Raw genomic sequence first — 13,928 nt, 5'->3', positions numbered from 1 at the left:
CACAATCAATTAAGTTTTATTGATATTTACGTTGCACTTCTAAGTATCAGAGACGTCATTATATGCATATTCTTCTGACTTTTACAAGTATGAATGATTGAACATTATTTACAAAAATGCCATCACTTCATTGCTTCATGGACTGTGTACATGTCGTCATAGCTGCACTGCATCTGCTGGTGGCGCTGTAGGTCAACCCTGCGCTGGAAGCTGTGCTTGCAGTGAGGGCAGCTGAACGGCCGGTAGCTGCTGTGCTTTCGGCTGTGGGTGATGAGGTTGGAGCTTTGGCTGAATCCTTTACCGCACACCTTGCACACGTGTGGTTTCTCACCTGAGGGAGGAAGTAGACAATGTTTCACAGGTGGGTGTTAGAGCATTTCACAGTATGGTTTTACGTTGCATTCAGTTAGGGTTAGGGCCGGGACGATACGCGTTGTCCCATTTGTGTTGAGAGACATTTCTGAACACTAATTGTTTTCTAAGAAGAATGCACATCACATGTCAGTCAGTCAGTCTGACATTTATTTCATTTTTCATTTGTCTATATCCTTGACGTTCCACTTCCGGGATTGCTCCAGTGCTGCAGGAAATCCACCGGATGCATGTCTTTTCGCCGATGTCCTTTACCCTCCTGTTTCTCTGTGTTGGCGTTCTAACCTCCGGTGGATGTGTGAGGACTATGGTTAACTGCTCCTCAGATCTCTGCAGGGTAAATCCAGACAGCTAGCTAGACTATCTGTCCAATCTGAGTTTTCTGTTGCACGACTAAAACTACTATTAAACGTACACATGTTCCACCAAAATAAGTTCCTTCCTGAGACTATTTAGCAGAGGCACTGTGGCTCCGTCCGGAGCTTAGCCCCGCCCACGACGATTGTGATTGGTTTAAAGAAATGCCAATAAACCAGAGCATGTTTTACTCCCATCCAGGAATGCTGTGTGGACTAGCCAGACCTTCCTCCACAGAGCTGTGGAGGAAATTCTGGCAGGTTGGCTCAGTTTGTTTTTGTTGCTGTTTGTGGAGCCTGGGCTGTCTACAGAGACCGTGTTTTTTACAGTGTGTTCAGGGGACAGGCAGCTAGCAGATAGTGAGGAGATGTTTTTTACAGTGTGTTCAGGGGTCAGGCAGCTAGCAGATAGTGAGGAGATGTTTTTTACAGTGTGTTCAGGGGACAGGCAGCTAGCAGATAGTGAGGAGATGTTTTTTACAGTGTGTTCAGGGGACAGGCAGCTAGCAGATAGTGAGGAGATGTTTTTTACAGTGTGTTCAGGGGACAGGCAGCTAGCAGATAGTGAGGAGATGTTTTTTACAGTGTGTTCAGGGGACAGGCAGCTAGCAGATAGTGAGGAGATGTTTGCTGTATGTGACAAAAAATGTTGTAGCCTAAAAAATGCATGACATCGCTTAGAGCACCTTTAAACTGATTAATCGATTAATGATAGATTCATGTGAAGTTACCCAGTCTGACTCTCGTACCTTTGTGTTCACTCACCTGTGTGTATGAAGGTGTGTTTCTTCATGTCTGACTTCTGGTGGAACCTTTTCCCGCAGTACTGGCAGGGGTAAGGCCGCGTGTCTGAGTGGATGAGGAGGTGTGTGGACAGGGTGGACGAGCGCTTGAACACCTTTCCACACACCTTGCAGCCAAAGCTACGGTCCTGGACACACAAACACAGGTTCACTCGGACACAGACATGAGGACAAACCAATGTTTCCTTCACAAGTCATGACGATATATTTAAGAGACATTAAATAAAAAAGGACATGCAAAGGGAACCCAGAAAACGCTCTGGGGGCCTTGCATGTTGGGTTCCTTACAATTATTCAACAATACATAACATGAAGAGAAAAAAAACAAACATTTAGTCTATGAAATGAAAATGGGACAGAAGAAAGAAGTAAACAAACAAAGAGAAAAGTTAGGTGTAAAGAAACAGAGGAAAGAAAAACGCATTTAAAAAAAGAACAATATTCAATCACGGTGCAGGCTCGTAGCCAGCCTACTGGAAGGGGAGGTTCTTTCTTCAAAAAGTGGACCTTTTTTCAGTTTTTCCCTCATTTAGTATTCAATTATGAGGTTCAGATACTTCGTTTTGGTGATGTTATATGCACAAATTTGAACACACTTTTTGATGCACCGGAAATATTTACTACACAGTTGTCATATTGCTTACCAAGATCATGTACCACCTTTTTCAGACCACACACACACACACACACACACACACACACACACACACACACACACACACACACACACACACGATAGTTCACAAGTTTAAAGACCGCACAAAAAAAGGTCCCATGGCATGAAAATGTCACTTTATGGAGGTTTTTTAACATTAATATGAGTTCCCCCAGCCTGCCTATGGTCCCCCAGTGGCTAGAAATGGTGATAGGTGTAAACCGAGCCCTGGGTATCCTGCTCTGCCTTAACAAGCGAAGCATGGCAGTTGGTCAAGGCCACACCCCCACCCTCCACCTTGCCCCCCCCCTCTCTCCTCCTCAATAGCATTTAAAGCTACAGACACAGAAATGGCCCATCCTAAGGAAAGCTCATTGTGGGACTGGCTCTAGTGGCTGTAATTCAGTAGGGGACCACTAAGGTCTATATAAAAGAGACTTCAGATACAGTATTAGGGGACCACTAAGGCCTATATAAAAGAGACTTCAGATACAGTATTAGGGGACCACTAAGGTCTATATAAAAGAGACTTCAGATACAGTATTAGGGGACCACTAAGGCCTATATAAAAGAGACTTCAGATACAGTATTAGGGGACCACTAAGGTCTATATAAAAGAGACTTCAGATACAGCATTAGGGGACCACTAAGGTCTATGTAAAAGAGACTTCAGATACAGTATTAGGGGACCACTAAGGTCTATATAAAAGAGACTTCAGATACAGTATTAGGGGACCACTAAGGTCTATATAAAAGAGACTTCAGATACAGTATTAGGGGGACCACTAAGGTCTATATAAAAGAGACTTCAGATACAGTATTAGGGGACCACTAAGGTCTATATAAAGAGACTTCAGATACAGTATTAGGGGACCACTAAGGTCTATATAAAGAGACTTCAGATACAGTATTAGGGGACCACTAAGGTCTATATAAAGAGACTTCAGATACAGTATTAGGGGACCACTAAGGTCTATATAAAAGCATCCAAAAAGCAGCATGACATAGGACCTTTAAATTATGGACCTTTGGGGGGGTTGTTCGAGCCACCCAACCCCACCCCCCTGCCCCGTCTACGGGCCTGTGATGGGTCATGTTTATGTTCTGAAATTGATCAAACTTTTTCTCATGTAAAGATTCTCACTGTGTACTGTACCTTAGCTGTACCGTAGCTGCCTATCGCCCTGAAGCCAAACGGTACGTTGCTGGCAGTGGGGGATCTGGTCAACGGGACAGAGCGGGTGTTGTGAAGATAAGCCTGCAGGCCACCTCCTGATATTAACACTTCTGAAAGAGACTGAAGAGGTAGACAGAGAGATCAGGGAAAAAAATACGAGAAGAATGATACCACTGTCAAGTTGGTACTTCAAATGTGAAGCCAGCACCAACACTAAGGCTGGGTACCGAATTCAATACTTTTTAGGCACCGACCAATTTGCCTCTAAAGTATGGAGTATCTACTAATGCCTCGTCATTTAATACCCAATTTCAATACCTAAGGAGGTTCTTCAATACCTAAGGTAAATCTCATCAGGGTCAGTGAGCCAATAAGCATGCAGCACGCTTCTACCAAGATCTAATAATGCTGCTGATTGGCTGTCTAACGTTACACGTCGTAGAGACACACAGGAAAAACTACATTACACAGAGATGACTCACGCAGTAGGAGCTGGAAAATAAAAACAAAGATTTGTGCCGTAATGTCTTTCTCATTTAAAAAAATTGTTATTGAAAAAACTATCGTTTAGGAACCGGTATCGGTACCCCGCCCCAGCCAGCACTCCTGAAACCAGTAGCAGTTAGATTTTTAAGTGGCATGTGGCATCCGGAAGTGGCATGTCCTGGCATGTGCCACTTTCCTAAAGCCAAGTGGCATGTTATCACGAAGCTACGTGTTATCGCGAGGCTACGTGTTACGTCACACGTGGGTTGCGCTCAGGAAAAGAAGAACGGGGTTGGGTTGGGTTTAGGAAAAGAAGAACGGGGTTGGGTTGGGTTTAGGAAAAGAAGAACAGGGTTGGGTTGGGTTTAGGAAAAGAAGAACGGGGTTGGGTTGGGTTTAGGAAAAGAAGAACGGGGTTGGGTTGGGTTTAGGAAAAGAAGAACGGGGTTGGGTTGGGTTTAGGAAAAGAAGAACGGGGTTGGGTTTAGGAAAAGAAGAACTGGGTTGGGTTTAGGAAAAGAAGAACGGGGTTGGGTTGGGTTTAGGAAAAGAAGAACAGAGTTGGGTTGGGTTTAGGAAAAGAAGAACAAGGTTGGGTTGGGTTTAGGAAAAGAAGAACAGAGTTGGGTTGGGTTTAGGAAAAGAAGAACGGGGTTGGGTTTAGGAAAAGAAGAATGCTGTTGGGTTTAGGAAAAGAAGAACAGAGTTGGGTTGGGTTTAGGAAAAGAAGAACGGGGTTGGGTTGGGTTTAAGGAAAAGCTTCTGTAATTATGGGGAATGAAACCTCAAAGCCATGCGAAGCATCTGGACCCATAGTGGGTGAGATGGTTAGAAAATATGGACCGGATTGCATGACATGTCTGCCATATTGGTAGTGACATTCTCTTGCAGAAACGGACATATCTCTGATTGTTTCTCTGATGCAGGCATGGAAATAGAGTGCCAGAAGAGACAGACGTTGGGCTGGTCAAAAAGTTAGTCTAAGTAACTAACTAATTTAGGCAGAAGGCCTAAATAGAAAAAAATAAATAATAGTCTATCAACACTCTGAGCGAGTTCTTGACTATTTAGAGACAGACTGCAGAAGAAATAAAATAGTTTGAGAATACGTTCTTGGCTATTAAGAGATTTTTGTCTGCAGGGCTGTACCGGGTTTTACAAGGTTTGCTGAAGAAAAGAACTAAGCTTTGCGGTGACGACCACATTGAAAAAGATAAGAGTATACTCAAGAAAAGCTTCTGTAACTATGGGGAATGAAACCTCAAAGCCGTGCGACGCATCTGGATCCAAAGTGGGTGAGATGGTTAGAAAATATGGACCGGACTGCTGGAGATATCAGTCATATTGGTCAAAAAGAATTGGCTTTCCAAAAAATGGATCACTGAGTCCAGGAAAGGACTTTTGTTGTCTCTTATTTTATCTGTTTTAAATTTTTTAATCTGTTTTCATGTAAAGCACTTTGAATTGCCCTGTTGCTGAAATGTGCTCTACAAATAAAGCTGCCTTGCCTTAGGAAAAGAAGAATGGGGTTGGGTTTAGGAAAAGAAGAATGGGGTTGGGTTGGGTTGGGTTTAGGAAAAGAAGAACAGGGTTGGGTTTAGGAAAAGAAGAATGGGGTTGGGTTTAGGAAAAGAAGAACGGGGTTGGGTTGGGTTTAGGAAAAGAAGAACAAGGTTGGGTTGGGTTTAGGAAAAGAAGAATGAGGTTGGGTTGGGTTTGGGAAAAGAAGAATGGGGTTGGGTTGGGTTTGGGAAAAGAAGAATGGGGTTGGGTTGGGTTTAGGAAAAGAACAAACGTAGAAAGTAAACTTCACACACAAGGTCACACTCTCCTGGGTGAAAGTCCTGTGTTTTGACCCATCTTCCACTCCGACCAATCTCCCTATGTGGATTTTCGCCCTTTAATACTACTCACTACGGCGTCAATTCACACGCAATCACAATTTGCATACGGAAGTACCGGAAGTACATGCCACTGGCACGTGCCACATGCCACTTAAAAATCTAACGCCCTCTCCCTGAAACTCAGTGATTACTATGCTGGGATCAAGGATGAAGAGAACTGGATACAGGTTTGGAGGCAGGGCCCCGTTCAGTCCTATGAGAGTTGCTCATTGGTGCATGAAGCCAAAACAGTTCAACTGCTGCATGTAAAACTACCCGCATGATCGACACAACGATCACAAATGTTTCAATTTGGTTTAGAGACTTTTTTTTAACCCTCCTGTTGTCCTCGGGGGAAATATGACCCATTTTCAAAGTTTCTACGTCAGAAATTTGGGTTTCTTTAAACCAAGTTGCCCAAAAATGACACAGATGGTTCCATACAACGCTCTTTGCAGATAAAAATGTAGGATCAGTTCACTTCTTTCATTGACTTTTGGGTGTTTTATTTAATTTTGATAGCATTTGAAAAAACAAAGACATGGTTTCTAAACATTATCCTGACTAAACTGACAGTGTGTGATTATCCACTAAATCATAACTATTTGTTGAAGTAATTCATAATTTTAGATTGTTTTAACTCAAACATTAGGTATAATTTCATATAAATGAGGTTTATTTATAAATTCCAAAAATAAGGAACTAAAACTAGTGGTAATAAGTTGCATGGTTGACGGGAAGACAACAAAAGGGTTAAACAACTGTTCTTCAAGAGTGCAAATGTGAGTAAAAATAGGGCATTAATAATATTTGCTGTATTTCTGCTCCATAGTTTTCTCTGTGCATTCCTCTGGCAGAAGTGTGCAGACCAGTTATCTTTATAAAATGAGCTTTGTTTGCAACATCCTACTCCTATAAACCAGCACAGACTGCTCTTACACATTGTGTTTTACAGCCTGAACCACTCTGCTGTGTCACACTCTGACAGCCTCTGTGTCATGGCAGTTACTTTTAGCGTTATTCGCTCGGGTTTCCTCTTTTATTATAACAGAAGAGATAGAAAGGACTTTTGATAATTCTCACAATGCATAGGCTTCCTACCTTTTCACAGAGCGGGCACTCGCTGACAGGGGATTTGAGGTCGGTGTGCGACGTGTGGTTGACTAATATGAAGACCAGTCGCTCCAGCTGTCTCTCTCTTTCAGATGCCTGGTGTCTGTCTGCCGTCCAAGGCGAGAATGGAAGAGGAGCGTCTCTGTTCTCCACAGGGGCTTTTGTTAGATTATGAAAAAATAATGATGGGAATGTCTTTAGTTTACAGAGAATGGTTGAGCATTTTTAGGGTCTTTGGTTAGCATTTTCTGGCATTGAGTGTACAAAGATTAATCCTGTATGTTGAGGCTTTTTTCTAAACTAATGTCTCAATTACAGAGATGCTCAAGTCTCTGAGCTAGAGTCCAAATCAAGTCTCAAGTCTCTGAGCTAGAGTCCAAGTCTCAAGTCTCTAAAGCCAAAGCTTTTGAAGAATGACATAGCAACTGCTGGTGTGGTCGACATGTTTGTTGTCTTGTCTCACGTGTGGCCACGCGCAGCAAATACGTTACATAGCTAGGTTGTAACTTACGCAGTGAGTGGAATAACGTTCAGCTCATCAGACGTTTCCTAAAAATAGATTGTTCAGGAGTTCTGCATCCCGAGTCGAGTCTGAAGTCACAATGTGTGCCACTTAATTGTCAAACTTGAGTCAGAGTCTCAAACTCGAGTCCCAATCTCTGCTCAGTTATGACTGAGATCAACAACACTCTCACATGGCATTCAAAGAACACATACTGTATACAAACTGTAGTCTTATACTCATTTCAGAGTGACAACAATTTCGTAAAAAATCCCTGCTAAAGAAAGTGTTGGGTACCTGCAGGCCAAACCTCATCTGTGGGGGCAGAGTGAGACTGGACTGCCATCCCGTCCCACGGTGAGCAGGCTTCAGCAAGACTCTCTTTGACCCCTAACATGGGGTACAAAGGCTGCACAACATCTTCCGGACACCTCCTGTCCTGTCCCATCGCATGCTGCGCAGGCTGGTGGGCGTCTGTTTGGGGCTGGGAATGTCGTCCATAGAAGTCCTTAGATGAGGCGAGTACATGAGTCCTTTTACTCTTGACGAGGAACGATCGCGGCATGGCAGACTGAGGGCTGACTGAGGGAGTTGATGGGAGACGAGGTTAAAAAAATCCTGCAGAATAAACCCGCAGGAATCAGCTATTTCATGTCACTTTTAGAGCCTTTAGATGCCGCACACCTGCTGGTACATGTTCAGTTACAATGCCAAAGCTTGAGGTTTTCTTTGCAAATATAGCCCGCCACCTGCACAAAAGTTTCAGGGTTTTCACTGAAGGATAACCCGGCTGTGGTGTTGTCTGACGACTTCTAAACTGACACTATATGGTTCACTTTTTATACTTCCATTTTAGCGACATGTACCCTTTTATAGACATTTAGAACAGCAGAATGATTTTAAAATTGGGAATATTATCTTTCCACATTACCTAAATTAAACATATAAATAAAGTGTATTTGCAGTTTGCAAATGTATTAATTTATCATGAGATATGTGGCAAATAATATCTCAAAACTGCATTGGTTGATTTTTATATCACATCATATGGTAAACAAGAAAAAGGAAAGCCTGAAAGAAAAACTAAAAAAATACAACTCAAGAGAAGTACGCAGCAGACTAGTAATTTTCCCCAACTTTTTTTTTTTGCCAGTAAATATCCACCAAGATATTATATGAGCCTCTGTAATAAAGATAAAAAAATGTAGTAACCTGCTCATGTAAATCTATAAATAATATCCTTCACAAGTCACAGCCTTGAAGTTGCAAAGAAGTTGAAAGTGTGTCGGTAGATAGCATTTTCCATGTTGTAGGTGCATAAGAAAATGTCTAAAAAATGAATACATTCGTATAAATATATTGATATTATAACAATAAGATTCCAACTTACCTCTGATATTGCACAGCTGAATGTTGTGTGTTTCTTGTGTGTCCTCGTTTGCTGGCAGCGTCCTCTTTTTCTCTTCTTGCTTCCTCACACCCATCAACTGATGATATGACACAAAGAGATTTTATTTGATTTTGAAACACTGCTGAGGATTGTGGGTCTTTAGGCATTGGAGGGGCAGAAAAAAATGCCCCCAAATTAATTGAAATTACAAGATAATAATAAAAAAAAAACATTATTTAAAAACGAATATCTCAAAATATCCTTGTTTTAATCCATTTTGGGGGTGTTACCGCTTTTGCTACCCTTATTCTGACAAGCGAAGTCTATAAAAACAGATGTTGCTCTGTATTCGCTGAAGGTTTAGTCAGCTGTACACTTCAGGTTTGGGACCTATTGTGAATAAAATGGTGGTGAGACCAAAAGTCAAGATGAAACCTTATTTACTGTAAGACCAATACAGATTAAGAAAAGTGTTGTATTTACCACTTTAATGACTGTTCAAGTGGGTTGACTCATAAACACATCAAGCATCCTTTGGAAAGTTTGAATATCTCATCGTTCTCATGTGAACATGTGGACCTTTTACTAGTGAAGTGGCAATTACACATTACACTGTGGTGTGTGTGTGTGTGTGTGTGTGTGGTACCCAGTCATCCCACACAGTTCCTTATGTGATTGGATAGAGCTTAGATTTGGTCTTTCTTTACCAACTTTATCTCAAGAGTTGAACTATAGTCTGAGTAACCTTTGTGTTAGAAGTTGAGAAGATATTTTATTTAAAGTGACAGCTTGGAAAGAAGGAAGATCTGGAGTAAGATTTCAAGGTAAGACTTTACAATAATGACCATTTATAAGTAATTTATAAGCTCGTAATTAATGATAAACTAACCATTAACAAATCATTGTTATAAATGACTGATAATTACAAAGGTATTAGTAGTTATCTGGCAAATAATTTGCAAGCCATGATAAGTAATATATCATTTACATATTCATAATTATGTGCTAAAAACATAAGGAATTGAAATTAGAATATTTACTGTACATGAGTATTACAATATCTGTACTATTTAAGGAATACATGAAAAGGGCTGATTGCACATTGATCATTTAAGAACAGTGTGTAAAGTTTGACCACGGCAAACGTGTTAAAGAGACTGAGTCATCATGCTGCATGTGGTTTGTCAATACAATTCGCAAAGTTCCTCCTTATCCTTCCTAACAACATATGAGGCATCGCCCCCTGAACACATTTACCAAAACATAGCATTAGCAGCAGCTAATGAAGAGTGAAGCAAAAAAAAACAACACATATAAACAGGCATATTACAGTTTTTCTTGATTGCTTTGATGCAGCAGTCATTTCAAACTCCACATTTTTCAGAACAGTTAACACCCAGGCTGTAACAGTGGCCCTCATGGTCTAAATGACACATGGTGTTTGCTAAAGGCTCTAACTGCCTAAAATATGCAACAAAAGAACATGTTGCCTTCAAACAACACAACTTGCAAACAAGTGTCTGAGCTCTTCCAATCAACCGTTACACAGTGGACACCAACATACTAGATACAGCTCTCAGTGGGGATCAGTGCCCCACTGCTTGTCTCTGTCGTCTATTACTGACGTAGCTTTCATACCAGAGACATCTGTTGACATATTTACCTTCTTGCAAAGAAGGATCCAGAATCAGAAATGCTTTGATGCACATTTTATTCATTCCATTGATTATTATTTTCAAACTGTGGCTGAAAACTGAAATACTGTAAATATTACACAAAATATATGTACACCAAACCAAAATAAAATATATTACAGTAAAGTATAAACATCTATTACTGTAGAGTAATAAGAAATAGCTACTATTGATACTCAGTCTCTTCTGTCTTGGCGATGGGGCCACATGGCCTAACCCTGCAGACTGGGGGGGATGTGTCAGTCCAATGAGAAAGGGTTAACACATTTGCAAAAGGTGTCTTCTGCTCTGCTGAGACAGTGATGGTGAAAACTGAGTGGATCCCAGTTTCTTTAAGCAGGTCAAAGCAATCAAGAATTTCTTTCATTTTTTTACTCATGAAAACAGATTGAATAATTATAGTAGTATATAGTAATTGTTTGCATGCTATATATGGATGTATGCAATATACATTTTCTTGTAAGTACTCGCAATTTCGTGGTTTTCACTGTAATATAGTGACAATAAAGGCTTCCACAATGTTATATTAACTTGTTTCAGTTTTGCTCTGATCTATTTAAAAGCTAATTGTGCTTGATGAATATACCTGATGGACTGTAGCTTAAGGATGGTACATGAAGAAATCATTTAATTAAGAAAATTATGGAATTGGAACTTGATCGCTTAATTGATCTGCAAATGTTTCTTGAATTGTGATGATGTTTTTGGGTTATAGGGTTGTATGGTTGTTTATTGAAAAACAATAGATTGAAAAGACTTTGATAAGGGTATGGACATTTCAAAAAGGGTATAGCTTCTTCCTACTGTCACGTCTAGTCCCTGTGTCAAGTTTCTTTGTTTAGTTGGTTTCATGTTTTCTGTTGGTTTTCCCATTTCCTGTTTTAATTTGAAGTCTGTCTTTTCTCCTTTTCGCCAATTTACTTCCTGTCTTTTGGTTTTCCCGCCCTTGTGATTGTCTGATGTGTTTCACCTGTTCCCCAGCCCTAGTGTCACCTGTCCCTTGTTTCCTCATTACCCTGTGTATTTAGTCCTTGTGATTGTCTGATGTGTTTCACCTGTTCCCCAGCCCTAGTGTCACCTGTCCCTTGTTTCCTCATTACCCTGTGTATTTAGTCCTTGTGATTGTCTGATGTGTTTCACCTGTTCCCCAGCCCTAGTGTCACCTGTCCCTTGTTTCCTCATTACCCTGTGTATTTAGTCCTTGTGATTGTCTGATGTGTTTCACCTGTTCCCCAGCCCTAGTGTCACATGTCCCTTGTTTCCTCATTACCCTGTGTATTTAGTCCTTGTGATTGTCTGATGTGTTTCACCTGTTCCCCAGCCCTAGTGTCACATGTCCCTTGTTTCCTCATTATCCTGTGTATTTAGTCCTTGTGATTGTCTGATGTGTTTCACCTGTTCCCCAGCCCTAGTGTCACCTGTCCCTTGTTTCCTCATTATCCTGTGTATTTAGCCCTTGTGATTGTCTGATGTGTTTCACCTGTTCCCCAGCCCTAGTGTCACCTGTCCCTTGTTTCCTCATTACCTGTGTATTTAGCCCTTGTGATTGTCTGATGTGTTTCACCTGTTCCCCAGCCCTAGTGTCACCTGTCCCTTGTTTCTTCATTACCCTGTGTATTTAGTCCTTGTGCTTTCTGTGTCTGTTGTTGGTGGATTGTCATTTGGCTTTCGTTACTTGTCGTCAGTCCTTTGTGCTTTTTGTTCTCCTGGATTTTTCCTCGTTTCTTTCCGTGTTCCTGTGTTTTTGGTTCTGCTCACCTGCCCTGCTTACATTTGTAAGTCTCTTTGTGTTCTTATTAAATTACTATTATTTGAAACTGCTGCACTCTCCTCGTCTTCCTGCATTTGGGTCCAAGCCCACAACCCTGACACCTACTCCTTTTCCTTTCGTATTTTATTTAGCTTATTCTTGCTTTTTCTTAAAGTGAAATACTTTGTGTCTTGTATTTTACGTTTTGTACATTTATTTTTGAATAAAATGAATCATTCATTCATTCTTAAAATCTTAAATATTTTGCATATAACATATCTGTTAAGTAATGTGAATCTGACCACAGATTGAAATCAAATCATCAGAGGCCACATATGAACTGAAACCAAAGCATTTCTCAATCTGGCTGTATTTTTGCAAACATCTTATTTGACTCCAGGTCTCAGCAGCGTGAAAAAAATGGAGCTGAGATTGCCTTGATGTGCACGAAGAGAGGCACGTTAGAGCACTGTGGTTGATGTGGTGGGGGGCATGCAACCTTCTCCCAGGGTCTGTCAGGGAGAGCAGACGAGAGTAGTTCAGGGAGCTGAGACGGGCTGGTGGGTTCGGTGGGTTTCTGCCTCATTTGTTTTGGGGGGTTCAGGGGCTTCTTGTTCCCCTGATGGTGGTAGAAAACTGCCTTTCTAGGAAAGTGAAACTCGGGGAGGGGGAGGGGGAGAAGGGAGAACATCTTTAGTCGAAAGTTCATTTTCCTATTGCTTTGTTTCTGATGTTCACTTACCTTACCATGTACCACATTCCTCCCATGCATAGTCAAACTTGACTAACAGACTATGCATGGGAGGAATGTGGTGTGTGTGCGATATGACTTACCCGATGTGTTGAATAAATACATCAATAATGCTACTTTGGATTTACAATATTTCATTTTTGTTTTAAATTATAACATTTAGGAAATCCTCCTATAAAAATGTATAGTGTGTAAGTGTAGAGGAAAGCTGTCATCTGCCATCCAACCTTACACCAAACGTCATCTCTTTTCACAACTGTTTCCAACACTAACTATATTAACTAGGTATATGGTTAGGTGCAAGGTTTATTTTAAGTATGAACACAAATGAAACAAATACTAGCATGTTCATTTTTTTCACTTTTGCTTTTGATCAGTAATCCAAACAACAGTAAACTGGTGTCTTACATACGTATCTCTTTAAAGAGGCCCATTAAAGTAAAGACTAACTTTTGAAAGAAGAAACAAAACAGTATTTTTCTTAAGGGTTAAGTTAAGGGTTTGTCTTTATATATATAAACGCCCACTTAAATCAAATATCAACAACAGCATTTCTTTCACCTATGTAACATGGCCAAAATTAGGCACATCCTGTCTCAAAACGATGCAGAAAAACTAGTCCATGCATTTGTTACTTCAAGGCTGGAATACTGTAATTCCTTACAATCAGATTGCTCAAATAAGTCCCTTAAGACTCTCCAGCCGATCCAGAATACTGTAGAGAGAGTGCTGACAAGAACTAAGAAAAGAGATCATATTTCTCCTGTATTAGTTTCTTTGCATTGGCTTCCTGTAAATTCCTACCTGCAAAGCTCTAAATGGTCAAGCACAATCATATCTTGAAGAGCTCTTAGTACCTTATTGTCCCACTAGAGCACTGCGCTCCCAGAACTCAGAGCTACTAGTGGTTCCTAGAGTCTCTAAAAGTAGAATAGGAGCCAGAGCCTTCAGCTATCAGGCTCCTCTCCTGTGGAACCAGCTCCCAGTCTGGGTTTG

The 13,928-nt window shown here is 40.9% G+C and overlaps 1 protein-coding gene across 2 annotated transcripts; it reads right to left on the bottom strand.

Moving 5' to 3' along the window:
- On the bottom strand, positions 1 to 9,137 carry LOC144530097 (uncharacterized). 2 transcript variants are annotated; one of them, XM_078269512.1, is made up of 6 exons: positions 8,738 to 9,137; positions 7,645 to 7,929; positions 6,834 to 7,003; positions 3,343 to 3,483; positions 1,494 to 1,659; positions 1 to 331 (listed from the first exon to the last, which is right to left on the bottom strand). In XM_078269512.1, the coding sequence occupies exons 1-6, from the start codon at positions 8,829 to 8,831 to the stop codon at positions 123 to 125; spliced, it is 1,065 nt and encodes a 354-aa protein (XP_078125638.1). In that variant the 5' UTR covers positions 8,832 to 9,137; the 3' UTR covers positions 1 to 122. The 2 variants fall into 2 exon arrangements, with proteins under 2 accessions (XP_078125638.1, XP_078125639.1); XM_078269513.1 differs by having other exon boundaries at positions 7,645 to 7,965; positions 8,738 to 8,821.
- Between the last annotated feature and the right edge of the window lie 4,791 nt (positions 9,138 to 13,928).

This window comes from Sander vitreus, chromosome 15, assembly GCF_031162955.1.
Source record: "Sander vitreus isolate 19-12246 chromosome 15, sanVit1, whole genome shotgun sequence".
In the NCBI taxonomy this organism is placed as follows: Eukaryota; Metazoa; Chordata; class Actinopteri; order Perciformes; family Percidae; genus Sander; species Sander vitreus.
The sequence above is the reverse complement of the archived record's forward strand: the minus strand, read 5'-3'. Positions and strand labels throughout refer to the sequence as shown.